The 19,781-nt window shown below is 46.5% G+C and overlaps 1 protein-coding gene and 1 long non-coding RNA gene across 3 annotated transcripts in view; both read left to right on the top strand.

The window, feature by feature from the left end:
• Positions 1 to 625: 625 nt before the first annotated feature.
• Positions 626 to 2,343, top strand: LOC123604243. The gene is made up of 2 exons (XR_006715262.1): positions 626 to 714; positions 1,332 to 2,343. It is a non-coding gene; the product is annotated as an uncharacterized LOC123604243 (long non-coding RNA).
• A 1,960-nt stretch (positions 2,344 to 4,303) lies between these two features.
• The window catches only part of RABEP1 (rabaptin, RAB GTPase binding effector protein 1), a 102,078-nt gene continuing 86,600 nt past the window's right edge, over positions 4,304 to 19,781 (top strand). Inside the window, exon 1 of one of the 2 annotated variants that reach the window (XM_045490039.1) lies at positions 4,304 to 4,555. In XM_045490039.1, the coding sequence (XP_045345995.1) occupies positions 4,522 to 4,555 (34 nt within the window). In that variant the 5' untranslated portion in view covers positions 4,304 to 4,521. The remainder of the gene's footprint in view (positions 4,556 to 19,781) is intronic. The other variant, XM_045490040.1, reaches the window with a different exon arrangement.

The following is a 19,781-nucleotide window of genomic DNA, read 5'->3' as shown; positions in this document are numbered from 1 at the left end:
GAGATCACGACCTGAGCCGAAGTCGGACGCTCAACCGACTGAGCCACCCGGGCATCCCTATTTATTTATCTTGAGAGAGAGAGCGCAAGCACAAGCTGGGAAGGGGCAGAGAGAGAGGGAGAGAGGACCCCAAGCAGGCCCAGCACAGCCACTGCAGGGCCCGATGTGGGGCTCAAACCCACAAACCGTGAGCTCACGACCTGAGCCAAAACCAAGTCGGATGCTTAACCCACTGAGCCCACCCAGGCGCCCCGAGAAACTTGACATTTTAGCCTCTAGGGCCTTATGTGGAGTGGGATGGTTCCGTTAAACTTTGAAAATATTGGAAATTTCTGCCCTGGATTTCTAGGAATACCTTCACTGACCGACTACTAGGGTCCAGGGATCCCTCATCACCAGGATGGAAACTTCTGACCCAGGGAAAAGGAAGGAGGGGGGAGACAGAGGGGTGGAAGCAGACGTCTGCAGAGAAACTAACGCGTGAGGCATTGGCTGCTTTCTCTCTTTAGCCATCCTGATGCACCACGAGGCTGCTGTATTTTCCCCCTTTGAGCTAAGTCAACAGGGGCTCAAAGAGGTCAAAGTAGTGCATTCGGGATCAAGAGCTAATCTGTGTCTTCTGATTCCAAGCCTGGAGTTCTTCCCTGGACGCCAGCTTGCGTCTCGTGAGAGTGTGAGGAGGGAGGTCGCCCCTTGGTTGTGGTGCTCTCCGTGGTAGGTACACTTGTCTCCCTGGAGAGGGATGGGGCGAGGCAGGATTGGAGGGAGGATTACCCATCACCATCATCCCACTCCAGGTCCCGGGAGGGGAAGGTTGCTGCTCTTGGGCGGGCGGCTGGACCAAGGGGTAATCGGGGAGGCCAGGCGGGGGGATTGTGGCTGAGGACTTGACGGTGCCCGTGAGCTCTTCCTGGGCGCTCTTAGTGAGGAAGCCAGCACCCAGGTTGGGACTCCCCAAGTCTCCAGGTGTCTGGATACAGACAGCGCCCCTGGGGGAGTCCCCTTGGTCCCTGTCCTTTCCCCATAACCTTCATCAAAGGCCAGAGAAGTATGGTGCCTTGACCTTACTCCCTGGTTCCTTCCTGCCCTTGAGAATCTGGGTTGCGGAGAGAGAGAACCCCAACACCAGTGAGTGCTCTTAGCTGGTCTGATAGCCATGTCTGCACAGGATAGAATTTTGAAATGGACTTTATCTGGGAACGTTTGGCTTATCTCCTCTGTGCCTGTTGTCCACCTTGTGGGTTGCTGTGCAGTAAAATGACATAATACATGGGAAAGCACCTAGTAAACTTTAAAATGCAGCAAACTTACTGTTGTCGTTGTTATTATAGCATCCCAAGGCTCAAGAGGACTGTAACGATGGCCTCATCTCATCCCCTAACTGGGGCAGGAATCCTTGTCGGGCACCTCGGACCAATTGCCAGCCAGCTCCACCTGCATACTTGTTGTGACGGGGAGCTCACTCCTCGAAAGGTAGCCCCTTCTCTCCCTGGTTCGCTCTTGTGGAGAAAAAGTTCCTCTTTGGGTTGAGTTGAAGTCTGCAATCGTTGGACACACATCACACATGTTCCCGCTGTTCTCCGGGATTTAAGGACAGCTTCATGTCCCAGGTCATCTTTGTTCCCACACTCCCTCCCCCTCGCCCTCCCTCCCCCCCCCCCGCCCCCGAGTACCTGTCTCTGATATCCCTATGAACTTTGCACAGGGTCATTTTTAGATTCTTCGTTCCCTGGAGTTCCACCCACTCCAGCTGGCCAGTGTCCCCCCTGCAAAAAAGCGGTGCCGAGAACAAACACAGCCAACCCCTGCGGATGTGACCCGAGCGGGGCAAAGTGCGGGACAGGTTTCACCTCCTATCATCTACACTCTGTCACTCTATTAGTGTAGCGCAAAAACAGTTGCATCAAATTTGCTCACTTGAAGCTTGTATTTTAAGCAAATATCCTGCAATCTTTCTCACCTAAACTACATCTGTGTCTCATGTTTGTAATTAGTTTAAATGGACCCAAGTTAAGAAATATCATGTAGCCATCACCTTAGAAGGCAAGCTTTCATGGGCTCTTCATTATATGACCCTCCGTCCCTGGTTCAGGGACCGTTGTTATGATTTCTCTGATACTTGCTTTCTTCCTGTGCTTAGTTTACTATGTATGCATAATGTTTAGTTTTGCCTGTTTGGGAACTATATATAAATGGGATCATGCTGTATTGTATTGCTTGATAGTTTGCTTTTCCTCAAAACTATTTGAGATCCATCTATGCTGAATATGTAAGGGTAGTTTGTTCGTTATTGTTGCTGTAGAGTATTCCACTGTATGAATATTTTAAAATTTATTTATTCTACTGTTGGTGAACATTTGGGTTATTTAGTTGTTTATTGTATTATAAACTATGCCACTTTGATGGGCGCCTGGGTGCACAGTCAGGTAAACGTCCGATTTCAGCTCAGGCCATGAACTCAGGGTTTGAGTTCGAGCCCTGAGTTGGGCTCTGTGTTGACAGCTCAGAGCCTGGAGCCTGCTTCGGATTCTGCGTCTCCCTCTCTCTCTGTTCCTCCTCTGCTTGCACTGTCTCTGTCTCTGTCTCTGTCTCTCTCTCTCAAAAATAAAGATTAAAAAAAAATTAAGCTATGCCACCTTGAATATTCTTGTATGTGTCTCTTGGGGCACATGTGCAATGTAATTGATAAGTAATTATTTCATGTGTTTACATCTTGTCTCTTGGCTCCTTTCAGAATAGAGGAATCATGCCTTTTACACTTAATAAAGGCTTTGAGCGCACACTAGTTTTCTCTAGAATATATACCTATGGGTGGAATTGCTGAGTCTTGGGATTTACGTAAAATCCCTTTTATCTGCTCTTATCTGATTGTGTGCTCCCAACTGATTGCAAAGTTGCTTTTTAAACACTTGCTTGGCATGGGGAGCTCTGGGTGTCCAAACCAGCAGCCTGACCATTTCTGAGTGACCTTGATCTTGAGGGCCTGGCTTCAAGCCTCAGATTATCAATAGCAATAAAGATGCCTCTTACTCCCTGGAAAGAGTCCCCTCTAGAGAGGACATCAGCATCTGCTATCTTTATGGCCCCTACCTCGTGTTAGTCATCACAAGATAGAGGATGCACTGGGCTGCCCTATCCTGGACAGAAGACATTTGTGGGGAGTGGGCAGGGGAAATGATCCTGCTTGCTCTCTCAAAGGCACACCAGCCATCTGAGGATATTAACTGCTCAAAAAACTCAAGTCTGTATTTAGGTCCTCCCCTAATGCTAGCAGAATTTGGGACAAAAGTACAAACAGATGCTACACGTCCACCTAAAATTATTTAAAATTACACATCATTCCACCTGTTAACCTTAGTATATGCTATTCTACCTTGACAAATGCGCATCTTCGGTGATGGGGAAGACGAGGGATTCAGAATTCCAGAACTCCTGAGATCCATGCACTTCACTGAAGTGGTAAGGGGAGCCCTGGCGGGGCTGGACTGTTGGCCCTTGGCCCCCTTTGTCTACACTGCACCTCAAATGTCCAGTTGGTGTGCCACCTCCTACAAATACAGCTGCTGCTTAGCTACTTGGACACACGCTGCCGTCTCTGCCCTGGAGAGGATGGACCCGGGAAGAGGCCACAGCCTCCAGCCATTTGGGGGGGGCGGGATTCTGAGGTCAGAGGCTCCCAGAACTTGGTCCTGAAGTGGGGGGGCACATGTGGAAGGTGGGCATGTTCTCTGCACCCTGTGGGAGGACTGTGTCCAGACAGGGCCTCGGGCAGGCTCTCCAGTCGCGTGTAAGGGCGGTACTGTCTGCACATCACCTCTCCTCTCCCGTCCCGATGAGCACGGGGGCTGAGTTTGGCTGTGTCCCCATCATCTATCACAGTACTTGGTCCCTGTAAGTCACCTGGCACACAGGTGCTCAATGCCAAGTACGCCAGAAACAGTTCCTCACACTTTCCTTCATTGAAGCCTTCCTCGGCCGTCACCCAGATGAGCCCTTGTGAGGTTCAGGGAGGTGAAGTGACTCGCCCAAGGTCACACAGCTACAAGGGGTAGAAGCTGGATTTGCACTCACTTGGCCACCCGGCCTCCTCGCTCGGCCTTTCCTCTGTGCTGGGGCGGCGGACTGCGAGCACCCCCCCCTCCCCTCCACAGCCCCACGGCCCCTCGGTCCCTCCATCCTTTCTGCGCCCCTCTAGCCCTCCTCCCTCCTCCCGCCGGCTCCGCGCCGCCAGCGCCTCTGCGCGAGGCCCCGCCCCTCCCCTCGGGCGACGTCACGTGCCGCCCGTCCCTCCCGCGCCTGCGCACTGCTTATTTCCCGCTGTCAGGATGAGGAGGCGGAGGTCGGCGCTCGGGTCCGTCTCTGCCCGCGGCTGTGGCGGCGCCGGCGGCTCCAGCCTTAGCGGTTCCTCCCTGGGCGGCGGCGGCGGCGGCTCGGTCGACGCCTCCTCCGCCAGCTGAGCCCCGCGGGAGCCCGGGACGCCGGCCGCCCGCCCGCCCCGCTCCCCGAGGCCGCCGCCCGGCCATGGCGCAGCCGGGCCCGGCTCCTCAGCCCGACGGTGAGGCGCCCACCATGGCCGGCGCGGCGGGCGCGGCCTGCCCCGCGGCGCGGGGGGACTCGGGCGGCGGGGGGCGCGCGCGGGCCCGGGGCCCCGCGGGGCGAGGCGGGCGCGCGCGCGGGGGCGGCGGGGGCGCGCGCGCGGGGGCGGCGGGCGCGGGGAGGGCCCGGCACGTGGGCCGCGCGGCGGGGAGGCTGCGGCCGGCGGGGCCTGGGCTGCGGGAGCCGACGGGACGCCCGGCTCAGGGCCCTCCCCGCGCGCGCCCCCGCCGCGGGCCGGGTGGCGTTCCCGGAGGGGCGGTGCGGCCTGATGGTAAGTGCCGGGGACCTGGGGGTCTGCAGGACCCGGACCCTCCTCTTCCCCTTACCCCCCCCCAGCCCAACCCCCCCCCTCCCCGACGGGTCTGCGCACATTTAGCCTCTTTGACCTTCGGCTTGCTCATCAAGAGAGGCTAACGCGTGCCTTTGCACTTTCTCCGCGAAGACGGCCACCTGCGTGTGCGCCAGGCCAGCAGCATCCTTGCGGGGGCATTCGGGAATAATGAGGGCGGTGGTGTTGGAATGTGCGAGTCGGGAAAACGGGTCTTCATAGCCCTTGCCCTCTTGGAAGGAGAGAGATCCCCCCCCCCCCCCCCCATCCTAGGTCATCCAAGCTGGGTTGTCAGAGCCCTTACTGATCTTCTGGGATGTGGGCTGAGCTCAAGACTTTAGAGCTCGATCACCTCATCCCGGGTTTTACCGCCTGGAGTTGTGTTTGGAGACCGTGTGCTTGGCCCTTGGCCAAGTGTCTAGGTGAGGAAGTTCTTTCATGTGTGTACCTGCAGTGGGCGTGTGTGCCTAGCAGTTTCCGTGTCAGCAGTGATGCTGGCGTGTGGCGCTGGGCGCACAGTAGGTGCTTAATAAGCTTTGCCTTTGCTTGGGGTTGTCTCTGTAAAAAGCCGGTTCGTGGAAAACGGAGTCTTTGTTCTTGCCTTCGGGGAGCCCGAAACAATGTTATCAGATTTTAAGGCTAGCTGCTCTCTTGGAAGTGTGCTCTGGAGCCTGTTGGCCTTTGGTGTTAGGTTTTGTTAGTTGCCTATGGAGTTGCTGTGCATTCCGTTTCCGTGGGAGAGAGGGAGGGATCTCTGGTGGGCTCTCGCACCCGGGAGGCAAGCTGCCATGTGGTCAGGCCGCACTTCTCACCTTTTGCATTTGGTGTCAGGGAGGAAAACTGCTTTTCCACAAACCCCTCTTTGTTACTGCTGACGGAGGCGGAATACCGAGAGCTCCAGTCGCTTCTGGTTCTGATCTGGAGGGGTAGGTATGCTTAGCTGGCCGCAACCTTCCCTGGAGTTGCATGGAAATAAATGTCTGGGGCAGCTCAGGTGACACCACCGCCTGGAATAAAAATTCTCCCTCTTTTAAAGATGGGAAACGGTCTTCCTTGTAAATAGGCAGAAATGACTAAGCACTTGAAGGAGGGTAGGAAAAATTAGCTCTAGGAAGTCTTGTATCCTTGCTATTCTTAGTACAGGTTTATTCCCTGTTTTTCAAATCCTGTGACTCTGGGATGGGATTTAGTCTGTGTAGATTGCCATATTTATTTTCAATTAGTGTGGTAAGTGAGCAGCCACAGCCACTGTGTGCAGAAGGAGAGAGAATTCAGTATTTTCGAGTGCTTTGGGTCAGCGTCTTCTTAGAAGTTCATCTTGGGGATTTAATTTTTCTCTTTGGCCAAACTTAATATAGGTCACTTCTTAACACGTTAGCTTTCGGCACACTCGAATGTCTTAGCCCTGCTGAGTTTTAAAAATACATGCAGAATTCTTCTGTGTTGAATTGCCAGTAAAAGATCACTGTTTAGTTTTTTACTTTAATCTTGCCCGTCTCATTTTAGAAACAGCTGTCTTTTGGTTGATACTGTTTGTTTTCATTTGTTGACAGATCTTTGGTTTCCATGAGAATACAGTAGATGAAGAAAATAACTGATTTATGTGTAAATTCATAGGATGAAATGTAACTTGTTAAAAGCTTTTTAATTCCTTGTAAATTTATTGAAAAGGTATTTTGTTTTTTTTTTTTTTGCTGGTGCATCTTAGTTTATTCACTTAGAATCAAGGTGATTTTAGTAGCCAAAGAAATTTCATGTACATTTAATTATCCCATTTTATCTCGAGAATTCGAAGACTATATACAATGTACACATTTTCAAATTTTAGTATTTTAAAATCAAAGTTAAACTACATTGTAGATGCATTTGCCCTGATTTTTTATTTAAAAACACTGCCTTGTAAAATTCCTCCATTAAAAAAGTATGCGTATTAAGAAAAACTAGGTCTCCTCCCATCTCCCAGAAGTCACCACTATTGTTTTTCCTTCTTGACTTTTTTCCTGTAGTTACACAGACATGCTAAATTTGCCACTGAGGTGGACAGGCTGTCCATATATAGGTCTGCAACTTGTCTGTCTCACTTAATAAATGTTAGCTGTATTTAAAATGTATTTGTAGATGGTTCTGTGGCTGTGTCCTGTGCTCTAAGTACGGAGTGCTTTATCTCAGGAGATCTTCCTACCAGGGAGGTGGCTATGCTGCTATAATGTTACTGTTTTTCCTATTTTATTGGTGAGGAAACTGAAGCACAAAGAAGTTAAAAGTGCCTAGAGTTACCTATAGCTAGGATGTGGCCGGGAGAGGGGTGGGGGCGGATTCAAATCCAGCCCATCTGATGCCTGGGCCCTCTGGTCAGTTCACTGGCTCACAGACTACTTTCTGGGGTCAGTGTTCTGGATCTGCTTCACTCTTGTTCAGGAGTGTTTCATCCCATGCGTGTACTGTGCATGAGTTATTTGCCGGTTTTTCTACTGATGGACAAGTAGATAGCTTTCAAGTTTTTCATTATTTTATAAACGGTGCTGCAGTAGATAATCTTGTACCTGTTTTTCAGGTACTGTTTTACTTCTGTAAGATTACTGAATTCAAGGATAAGAACTCTGAGTGGTTTAAATTTTAATAGCTATTGCTAGCTGGCTCTCAAAAAAGGCATCATTTACATGCCTGCCAGCAATATGAGAGATTGGATTTCCTTTACACTCTTACCAGCCCTGGGTAATGCCGCCGTCATTTTAAATGTGTATCTTCTGATAGATAAAAAAAAGATGATATTCTTCAATTAACAAATGTTTGCGTACCTAGTTTTTGCTGAGCTCTGCATTAGGTTCTAGGAAATTCAGTGGTGAACAAAACCAAACCAGTCCCTGCTCCTTGGCAGTGAATCAGAGGCCCCTTGACTAGATAATCCCACAGACCAGTATAAAACTATATATTCCACAAATATGAGTGTGTGGTACTTGCCAGGCACAGTTCTGGGTATTTGGAATGCATTAGTGGGCAACACAGATCATAACTGACCCTGTCTTAGTGTGGGGAGACAGATACTAAACAAATGTAAGCAAATAGTATGGATGGTCAGGTGGTAAATGCTGTGGAAGAAAAAAAATAGTGTAAAAGGAAGGGGGATGGGTGGGTTTTAAATAGGGGGGCCAGAGCCTTATTGAGGAGATGATGTTGGAGCAGAGACTTGAAGGAGGTAGAGGTGTCAGCTGTGAGGCTGTCTGGAGGAAGAGGGTTCCAGACAGAGGGATCAATTTTTGCCAATGCCTCGAGGAAGGGTGTGTCTGGCATGTCTGGGGAAGGGCCTGGAGGTCGGTGTGGCCAGAATGAAATTATGGGGGAACGTGGGGGTGGGGGAGGAGGGGAGAGGAGAGCCCAGGACATGAGGTCATGGGGTGGAGGCACATCTTGTAGGCCCTAGAAGCATTGATTGGTTTTCATGATGGGGACCATTGAAAGTTTGGAGCAGACGAGTGATGTGATACGACTTAGGTTTTAAAAAATGTCTCAGGCTGCTAGATGGGCAGTAAAGGGAGGCATTCATCTCGGAAGAGGGTGATGAGGCTTAGTATAGAGAATTCATTAAGTAATAGGAGATTACCTAAGAGAAAAAGAAAATTGTAAAGAATATAGGAATAGCAGGTGTATGGAGCAGTCAGTGCCTCTAGGCTGAGGCAGAGCACCCAGGGAAGGAATAAATCTTTAAGAGGCCACTCCCAGAACTCAGATCCAGACTCTGTTGGCCCTCTGGGAGGCCACGTCTGCAGGACTTACTGGAAATCCACTTCTGGCTTGCCGGGGGAAGCCACCTGCATCTGGAATTTATTTTTGATGTGACATAGGGATCTACTTTTATTTTTTTCCAATTTTTTTTAACATCCATTATTCACTAATTCATAAATTTGTTTGTTTGTTATAACTTCATAAGTCTCCCAACTACTAAACTTGCAGGTACTTGATCCACCAAAACACAGAAGCTCTGAGTTAGCCCCACTGTCTTAATACTCCAACATCCCAACACACACTAGTCCAGAATTGTGTGATATTCTTTAATTTGTGTGTCTTACCTGGCTCCCTGTGGACAGAACTGCCTTTGGATCTTAAGGGTTCTGCTTTCTAAAATCTTGTGACTACATCTTACACTAGGTCTTTATGCAGTGAAATTTGATGTGCTTTTTTGGTATAATCATTAAGTTGAGTTTCGTCTTCAGAGGAGTATTGAGTAAACATATTTGTGTGATACAGCTGTGGCAGGTAATGTGCGGGGGTGGTTACAGAAATGAATTCGAGAGCCACAGTTCTCCTCTCAAGGATTCTGATCTCCTGAGGGAGTGGGCGGGGGTGGGGGCCGCTGATGTGAACTGAGGAGGGGCCTAGCGGTAGGAGGTCCTTCTCTGTTGGATCAGAGACGAAGCTGCTACCACCCACAGGAAGAGGTCTGCAGGGAGGTATCTTTGTTCTTTTTCCTCATTAGATAACCTGAGCCGCCCCCCCCCCCCCCAATTGTATCAGCCTAAACTTGTGTTGCCTTTCAGGTGTCTTTACAGAATTTTTTTGTAAAAAAAAAAAATGGAAGTGTGGTTAGTACACATTGTTACATTGGATCAGGTGTCCAGCACGGGGATCTGGTAAGTCTGTACATGATGCTATGATCACAAGTGATCCCGTCGGTCACCCCATGACACTTTTGCAGCACCACGGACTGTTCCCATGCGGAAACTCTTGTCCCCGTGGCTTATTCATTCCATACCTGGAAGCCTGGACCTCCCTCTGCCCTCCACCCATTTTGCCCCAGCCCATCTGGCAGCCATTAGTTCTCATTCATGGGTTGGTCTCTGCTTTTTGTTACTTTAGTCATTTGTTTTTTAGGATTTTACATATAAGTGAAATCATACCGTATTTGTTTTTCTCTGACTTATTTCACTCAGCATAATACTTTCTGGGTCCATCCATGTTGTCACAAATGGCAAGAGCCCGTTCTTTTTTATGGCTCCATGAAATTCCATTTTGTGTGTGTGTGTGTATACACACGCATATGTGCTACATCTTTATCTGTCCATCTGTCAGTGAACACACTTGGGCTGCTTCCATATTTTAGGTATTGTAAATAATGCTGCAGGAAGCATAGGGGTACACATATGCTTTTGAATTAGTGTTTTTGTTCTCTTAGGGTGTATAGCCAGTACAGGGATTACTGGATGATACGGTATTTCTATTTTTAATTATTTGAGGATCCTCCATACTGTTTTCCAGAGCGGCTGCACCAGTTTGCATTCCCACCGACAGTGCATAAGGTTCTTTTTTCTCTACATTGTTGTCAACACTTGTTATTTCTTGTCTTTTTGATTCTAGCCATTCTGGCAGGTGTAAGGTGATAGCTCGTTTGGTTTTGATTTGCATTCCCTAATATTAGTGATGTTGAACATCTTTTCATGTGTCTCTTGGCCATCTGGATGTCTTCTTTGGAGAAATGTCTATTCAGGTCTTCTGCCCCCCCTCCCTTTTTTCCCCCTTTTTGTAAGTTTATTTCGAGGGAGAGAGAGTCGACGAGGAGCAGAGAGAGGGGGAGAGAGAGAATCCAAAGCAGGCTCCACACTGACAGCGTGGAGCCTGACATGGGGCCCTGTCTCACGAACCGTGAGATCATGACCTGAGCCAAAATCAAGTGTTGGATGCTTAACCAACAGAGCCACCCAGGTGCCCCTCTGCCCATTTTTTAATTGAATTGTTTGTTCTTTTGGTGGTAAGTTGTAGAAGTTCTTTATGTATTTTAGATAGTAACCCTTATTGGATATATCATTTGCAAGTATCTCCTCCCGTTCACTAGGTTGCCTTTTTGTTTTGTTGGTTTCCTTTGCTGTGCAAAAGCTTTTTATTTTGATGTACTCCTAATGGTTTTTGCTTTTGTTTCCCATGGTTCCGGAGACACATCTAGAAAAATGTTGCTGTGTCTGATGTCAGGGAAATTACTGCTTGTAGTCTCTTCCAGGATTTTTATGACTTCAGGTCTCACATTTAAGTCTTTAATCCGTTTTGAGTTTATTTTTGTGTATGGTGTAAGAAAATGGTCCAGTTTCATTCTTTCGTGTGTAGGTGTCCAGTTTTCCCAACACCGTTTATTGAAGAGACTGTCTTTTCCCCATTGTATATTCTTGCCTCTTCTTTCATAGATTAATTGACCATACAAACATGGGTTTATTTCTGGGCTCTCTATTCCCTTGACCTGTGTGTCTGTTTCTGTGCCAGGACCATACTGTTTTGATGCTAGAGCTTTGTCGTATAGCTTGAAGTAGGGATTGTGATGCCTCTAGCTTTGCGTTTCTTCCTCAAGATTGCTTGGGCTGTTTGGGGTCTTTTGTGATTCCATACAAATTTCAGCATTATTCTAGTTCTGTGAAAAATGCTGTTGGTATTTTGATAGGCATTGCATTGAATCTGTAGATTGCTTTAGGAAGTATGGACGTTTTAAGGGTATTCATCCAGTCTGTGAGCATGAATGTCTTTCCATTTGTTTATGTCATCCTCAATTTCTTTCATCGGTGTTTTATAGTTTATAGGGGTCTTTCACCTCTTTCATTAAGTTTATTCCCAGGTATCTTATTTAAAAAATTTTTAAAGTATTTATTTACCTATTAAAAATTTTTTTAATGTTTATTTCTGAGACACAGAGAGACAGAGCATGAGTGGGGGAGGGGGAGAGAGAGAGGGAGACACAGAATCAGAGGCTCTGAGCTGTCAGCACAGAGCCTGACGCAGGGCTTGAACCCATGAACCGCGAGATCATGACCTGAGCCAAACTGACTGAGCTACCCGGGTGCCCTTAGGTATTTTATTCTTTTTGATGCATTTGTAATGCCTGACATTCTTTTGTTGATCTTTGTGACAGATGTCCGTTGGTAATGAGTTGTGGTGGCGCCTGGTGTTCTCTGGATGTGTTTTGCCCGTAGGGAGTAGTAGATACAGAGCCGTCTTCCTGAGAGGAGTCCTAACGGCTAGTTGTCTTCCCTAATGTTACAGACCAGGAAGTGAGGACTAAAGAGAGGGACGTGACCTGCCTCGTAGCAGAGCCGGCACTGGAATTTAGGGGGCGAGTGGGGCTGTCTTCTGGTTACTGCTTCTGTTTACGCAGAATGAATTCTGTTTATATGCCTCATGATGTTGCCTGAGCAGAATCCTATAATTGATGTAACTTGATTATAGGTAAAAGGCATGAGACTTTCCCAGTATCATTCCATTTTCCTTAACTTTCGGTCTTTAAATAAATATTTTACTGGTTCTGCTTAATGCATGGCAGGCATGGTGTTACGAATATTACAACAAAATAGAAATGCTCCTTTCATTATGGACTGGAAGTCTGGTGGTGAATACAGACTCCATGTGGAAACGGCATTTTGTCTGGCTGATGGTGCTGTCCCCAGCACACTGTTTGTCATAGAATACACATGAGCTATAGGTTTTCGTTGAAGGAAAGTCAAAGGACAATGTGCTATTACAATAATGGAGCTTTTATTCATTTACAGCATTTTGACAACACATAGTGGAGCTTCTTGTTTATTTTTAAATTTAGAGAGAATGAGCTGGGGAGGGGGGAGAGAGAGAGAGAGAGAGAGAGAGAGAAAGAGAGAAAGAGAGAAAGAGAATGAATCTGAAGCAGACTCCATGCTCAGGGCAGAGCCTGATGCGGGACTCAATCCTACCACCCTGGTCATGACCTGAGCTGCAATCAAGAGTCAGATGCTCAGCCAACTGAGCCACCCGGGTGCCCGTAAGATTTTATTTTTAAGTAATCGCTACACCCAACATGGGGCTGGATTGTGTAATCCCGAGATCGAGAGCCACATGCTGTACCGACTGAGCCATCCAGGTGCCCCTTTGGAGAAGTGTCAGGTTTGCAGCAAAGTTGAGCAGAAAGAACCGTTCCTTATACCCTGTACCCCGCCAGACGCCCCACCACCAACATTCCACCTCCGTGTGGTACGTTTGTTGCAGTCGGTGAACCTGCACATGGTTTTCACCCAGAGTCTGTCATTTATATCAGGGGTCGCTCTTGGTGTTGTGCATCCTGTGAGTTTGGACACATGTACGATGAGCTGTATCCATTGGCTGTTGTGTACAGTACGCGTTTTTGCTGCCCTAAGAATCCCGTGTCCCACCTGTTCGTGCCTCTTTCCCCCTAAATCCTTGGCAACCACTGATCTTTTTTTTCACTGTTTCCATACTTTTGCCTTCTCAAGAATGTCATGTAATTGGAATCCTCCACATTGGCTCTTTTCACATAGCAGCATGCATTTAAGGTGCCTCCATGTCTTTTTGTGGCTTTTCAGCACCGATTACTGTTGCGCCGTGTGGATGTTCCAGTTTATCCCTTCACTGTGGAAGGACGTCGTGGTTGCTTCCAAATCTGGGCGATCATGAGTAGAGCTGCGTAATGCAGATTTCTGTGTGGATGTAGTTTTCAGCTCATTTGGGTGAAACCAAGGAGTGCAGTTGCTGGGCCGTATGGGAAGAGTAGGAATGCGTGAGAGTTCCTATTGCTTTACACACTCAGCAGCGTTTGGTGTTGTCTGTGCTTGGGGTTTTATCCATTCTAGTAGGTGTGCGGTGGTGTCTCGTGTTAATTTGCAGTTTTCTAATGACAGGTGATATGATGTTGAGCGTCTTTTCATATGCTTATTTGCCATCGCTCTATCGTTTGTGAGGTGTCTGTTCAGAATTTTACTTATTTTTAATTTTTATTTTTTTTAACATTTATTCACCTTTGAGAGAGAGAGAGAGAGAGAGAGAGAGAGAGCATGAGTGGGGGGAGGGGCAGAGAGAGAGGGAGACACAGAATCCGAAGCAGGCTCCAGGCTCTGAGCTGTCAGCACAGAGCTCGACGCGGGGCTTGAACCCATAACCGTGAGATCACGACCTGAGCCGAAGTTGGATGCTTAACCAACTGAGCCACCCAGGCGAATTTTGGCCCATCTTTTAATCAGGTGGTTCATTTTCTTTTTCTTTTTTTTTTTTTTTAAATTTTTTTTTTTCTCCGTTTATTTATTTTTGGGACAGAGAGAGACAGAGCATGAACGGGGGAGGGGCAGAGAGAGAGGGAGACACAGAATCGGAAACAGGCTCTAGGCTCTGAGCCATCAGCCCAGAGCCCGACGCGGGGCTCGAACTCACGGACCGCGAGATCGTGACCTGGCTGAAGTCGGACGCTTAGCCGACTGCGCCACCCAGGCGCCCCAGGTGGTTCATTTTCTTAACTGTGGAGTTTCAAGATTTCTTTTTATATTTTGGATAACAGTCATTTATCAGATGTGTCTCTTGCAAGTATTTTCTCTGAGTCTGTGGCTTGTTCTCACTTCCTTGACAGTGTCTCTTGCAGAGCAGAAGTTTTTAATATTAATGAAGTCCAGCTTATCAATTATTTCTTTCATGGATTGTACCTTTGGTGTTGAATCTGAAAAGTCATTGCTGTACCCAAGGTCATCTAGGTTTTCTCCTGTGGTTTTGCTCTAGGAGTTTTATAGTTGTGCATTTTACATTTAGGTCTGTGACTCATTTTGAGTTAATTTTTGTGAAGGTTGTAAGGTCTCTATCTAGATGATTCTTTTTTTTTTTCGATGTGGCTATCCAGCTGTTCCAGTGCTATTTGTTGAAAAGACTGTCCTCTCTGTTGAACTGTCTTTCCTTCTTTGTCACAGATCAGTTGACGGTATTTGTGTGGCTCTGTTTCTCGTGCTGTTTGTTCCATTGCTACATTTGTCTATTCTTTCATGCTATGTGTTCTTAAATTTCTTTTTTCTTTTTTTCAAAGAGAGAGTCCCCTTTTTTAAAAATTTTTATTTTTTTGAAGGTGGGAGAGGCAGAAGGAGAGAGAGAGATGGGGAGAGAGAATCTTAAACAGATTCCCCCAGTGGGGAGCCCCGCAGGGGCCTGATCTCATGACTGTGAGCTCATGACCCGAGCCAAATATCAACAGTCGGGTGCTCAATCGCCTGAACCACCCAGGCGCCCTAAATTCCTTAATTAAAGACTTGGCGGTGGCACCTGGGTGGCTCAGTCGGTTGAGCACCTGACTCTTGATTTTGGCTCAGGTCGTGATCCCCAGGGTCCTGGGATCAAGCCCTGCGTTGGGCTCTGCACTGAGCGTGAAGCCTGCTTGAGATTCTCTTTCTCCTCCTCTGCCCCTCCCCTGCTTGCATGCTCTCTCTAAAATAAAAATAGGAAGAAGAAATTTTTGCATTGGAAATAATAAATGTTCGTGGTAAAATAATTCGTAATATCTAACATGAGAGGAAAAGTCCATATAAGCTCATCCCTCAGATAAGCACTGTTAAAGGCCTGGTATATGTCTTTCCCAGTTTGTAAAAATTGTACTCATTCTGATGATTTAAAAGTGTAATCGTGCTGCCTATGCCATTCTCAAGCTTCACTTTGTTTTTGATATAGATTATGTCATCGATTTTGAAATAGGTATTAATTTTTGTGGTTACACAATATAGATGCATTATGATTTTTTAAATTAAGTTCCCATTGAGAAATACTTGTGCCATTACAGTAATGCTGCAGTGAATATCCTTGTACCTGTTTTTGCACACTCATGTGAGTGTTTTTTGTGGTATAAATTCCTCGAACTGGAATTACTGAGTCAGAGAATGTGCACATTTAAAAATGTAATGACAAATCCAAATTCTCTTTCAGAAAGGTTCGACAGTTTACAGGCTCCCCGTCAGGGCATGAGAGAGAATGTCTAGCTCCTTAATTTAACAAATTAAGTTCTTTGCATAGGGGGGAGTTGACTTCTTTGTCCCGTGTGTAGCAGGTGCAGCAGAAATTTCCCCCAGTTTTTTTAAATTCAAAAAAAATTAAAAAAAAAAAATTTTTTTTTTCAACGTTTATTTATTTTTTTTGGGACAGAGAGAGACAGAGCATGAACGGGGGAGGGGCAGAGAGAGAGGGAGACACAGAATCGGAAACAGGCTCCAGGCTCTAAGCCATCAGCCCAGAGCCCGACGCGGGGCTCGAACTCACGGACCGCGAGATCGTGACCTGGCTGAAATCGGACGCTTAACCGACTGCGCCACCCAGGCGCCCCCCAAAAAATTTTTTAATGCTTATTCTTGAGAGAGAGAGAGACAGAGCACAAGTGGGGGAGGGGCAGAGAGAGGGGGAGACACAGAATCCGAAGCAGGCCCCAGGCTCCGAGCTGTCAGCACAGAGCCTGACACGGGGCTCGAACTCACAAGCTGGGAGATCATGACCTGAGCTGAAGTCGGACGTTCAACTGACTGAGCCACCCAGACGCCCCTCCCCCAGTTTGTTTTTTAATTTTGAGATGTTTTGGCAAATGGAAGTATTTTAATTTTTATGTGAATTAAAAGTTTTTTCCTTTATAGCTTCTGGATTTACTTCTACCTCTTTGTGGTCTAGTATTTGCTTTTAAGTATTTGGTCACCCTGGGATTTATTTTGATGTAAGGACTGGGATAGGAATCCAGCTCCTACAGTTTATTTTCAAATGGCTAACCAGAACGTCTTGTACCATGTGGTGATTAATCCATTTCTCTCCATTGATTTTGAAATGCCACTGTTTACTTGAGTCCATTTCTGGATGGTATTTTGTTCTATTAATCTATCTATTCCGGTGTAATACCATATAATAACAATTGCTGTAGCTATACTTTTCTTTCTTTTTTATTTTATTTTATTTAAAAAAATTTTTTTTTTTTTAACGTTTATTTATTTTTGGGACAGAGAGAGACAGAGCATGAACCGGGGAGGGGCAGAGAGAGAGGGAGACACAGAATCGGAAACAGGCTCCAGGCTCTGAGCCATCAGCCCAGAGCCCGACGCGGGGCTCAAACTCACGACCGCGAGATCGTGACCTGGCTGAAGTCGGACGCCTAACCGACTGCGCCACCCAGGCGCCCCTAAATGGTGTTATTTTTAATGACTGTGTAGTATTACATTGTATGGATTCCCTAATATGTGTAATATTCTCCATGAATATTTAAGTTTTCAATTTTTTTCTATTACAGATAGCACTGTAGTAAACTTCCTGACACATACGTTTCTAAACGTTTGTGCAGATATTTCCCTCAGTAAATCTGTAGTTGTTTCAAAGGTTGTGTACATATAAAATTTGTATTTTTAAAATATGTACTTTTGATACATATACATTTTGATGTATTCTTTTTTTTTTAATTTTTTTTTTTAACGTTTATTTATTTTTGAGACAGAGAGACAGAGCATGAACGGGGGAGGGTCAGAGAGAGAGGGAGACACAGAATCTGAAACAGGCTCCAGGCTCCGAGCCGTCAGCACAGAGCCCGACGCGGGGCTCGAACTCACGGACCGCGAGATCGCGACCTGGCTGAAGTCGGACGCTTAACCGACTGAGCCACCCAGGCGCCCCCATTTTGATGTATTCTTATGTGTTAGGAATACTTCTGTCAGAGCAATTGGAAATCCAGTCTCTAGTGGCTTACACAGGTAAAGGATTCAGTTTGTGTTTGTGTGTTTGTGTGCGTGTGGAGCAAGTTCAGAGGTAAAGAACGCAGTCCAGGGCAGGTTCAACTGCTCGAGGATGGCGATGGTCCAGGTTTCTTCTTTTCCTTTCCTCCCATGTGAACCTGCTTGTTTATTTTGAGAGGGAGAGAGAGAGCATGCAAGCAAGCAGGGGAGGGGCAGAGAGGAAGAGAGAATCCCAAGCAGACTCTGTGCTGATAGTGCAGAGCTCGCTGTGAGGCTGGATCCTGCCAACTGGGAGATCATGACCTGAGCCGAAATCAAGAGTCAGACGCTCAGTTGTCTGAGCCACCCAGGTGCCCCCGCAGATTCAGTTCTGATTACCCCTTGGGAGTATTTATTCCTTTAGGTCTTTTAGTATTTCCTTTATCATGTTGGTTGGATCCTCTCCTTAAGGCTCATGGATCATCCTTATGTCGGACGTTTTTGTTTCAGGCCTTTTTGATCTGTTTCATAATACTGTATTTCTTAATGTTGGACCAATTTTTGTATACTTGGGATAAACTCAAGTGGGTTGTTCTAACTAGTATGCATCTAGATTCGATTTGCTAACGTTTTAATTGTTTTGCAATTATATTCGTAAGTGCAGTTGGCCTGTGTTTCCATTTTGGAACTACCTTAGGTTTTGGTGTCTTGATTATCCAAGCCTGGTAAAATAAGCTGGGAAATATTGTGTCTTTTACTATACTGAAGAAAGTTTAAATAATGTAGGAAATATTTATTCCCTATAGATTTGATAGAATTTGTTTTGTTTTCTGTGAGGTTTCATCTTGAAATTGTAAAGCTCCTTTGTAATCTTTTTGGTCATTTTTCTGTTGTTAGACAGTCAACATTGTTGCAATTAGTATCTATGATTACTCTTTTAGGATAAATTCTTGTTAGTGACATTGCTTGATTAAAGAATATACAGACTTTTAAGACTTTTTTTAAATGTTTGTTTAGTGTTGAGATAGAAACAGAGTGTGAGCCAGAGAGGGGCAGAGAGGGGGATGGAGACACAGAATCTGAAGCAGGCTCCAGGTTCCGAGCTGTCAGCACAGAGCCCGATGTGGGGCTCAAACCCATGAACCGTGAGATCATGATCTGAGCCAAAGTCAGACGCTTAACTGACTGAGCCACCCAGGCGTACCCAGCTTTTAAGACTTGTTGTTGACTACCACATAATCACCTGTCTTGAAATAGACCCTTGATTTGTTTTAATCAGGTACAGTAAGGTGACAGATACAGAGACAACTGCCTTTGAAAGAAGAGTTTATTACTTACGGTCGCCAAGAGGGAGGCATGCTGTGTCTTGCAGGGTCCCATGGAAAAAGGCCAGGTCACATAGGCAGAAGGAGCACGGGGAAAGCATGGCCTATAGCCTTCATTGTCTCCGTGGAAGGGAACAGGTGGGACAGAGTAGGCAAGATTGAACAAGGTTAGGATTGTATGGTTTGAACGATGTCAGAGTGCTCTGGTCTATGGGGGTTGTCTCTGGTTTTCTGATACCTGGCCATGCATGGGGTTTAGGGCAGGGGGAAGTACGGGCTTGGTGTGTAAGAGTTAGATCAGTGAGGTAGTTGTAGTGTAGACTTGGGATTAGTTGGTTTGCATGCGGTAGGCATGTTCATAGGTGCATTATTACCTAGAGGAATTAGCCAGCCCTGGGAGGGGCAGTCCCTTCCTGGCAGCGGGGCTCCATGATGTTAAAGCCTCATAAAATATGGAAAACAAAAAATGTTAATTATGCCATCCTTTAAGATTATAGTCTTTTGTGCTCCCACCAGCAGTGCCTGAGCACGCCAGCACTAAGTAGTGGTGTCTTAAAAAAAAATCCCCCAAAAGTTGGCTGGTGAGCAGGAGTCTTGTTCAGATTTGCATTTCTTTGGTTTCTGTTCGGCTTTTGCAAACGATCTATCTGTATCCTTTAACCATTAGGTCATGTTTGTCTCTTTATTGTTCATCAAGAGCTTTTCATATGAAGGCATTACTCCAGCAAGTCTAGGTATGTTTTCGGGTGTGAAACTTTGTTGCCATCAGTCTGAATTAGTTTGGCAAAGTGATCAAAGGAGAGCAAGTGATGGTGTTGGGAGGGCATCACCTGTACAGGTGGAAACGTCACCTGCCTGTGGACCACGTCCACTCTTTCAACAGCCTTAAAGGTTGTGCACAAGACACTTGTGGATGAAACCTTCTCTTTATTCTCATCACCAGAGTATTTCTTGTGTGGTGATTAAGAAAGGGAAAGCCTTTTTGTTTGATTATTACTGAGTGACCTGGTTGAATTTGGGACAAGAAATGAAATTATTTCCTTTATGCGCTGTCTTCTTGCATTAAAAGGCGTTTTTTAAACTTTGAAAAAT

The sequence above is a fragment of the Leopardus geoffroyi genome, chromosome E1 (genome assembly GCF_018350155.1).
Source record: "Leopardus geoffroyi isolate Oge1 chromosome E1, O.geoffroyi_Oge1_pat1.0, whole genome shotgun sequence".
NCBI lineage: Eukaryota > Metazoa > Chordata > Mammalia > Carnivora > Felidae > Leopardus > Leopardus geoffroyi.
Note: the sequence above shows the minus strand (reverse complement) of the source record. Positions and strands in the feature narration are given on the sequence as shown.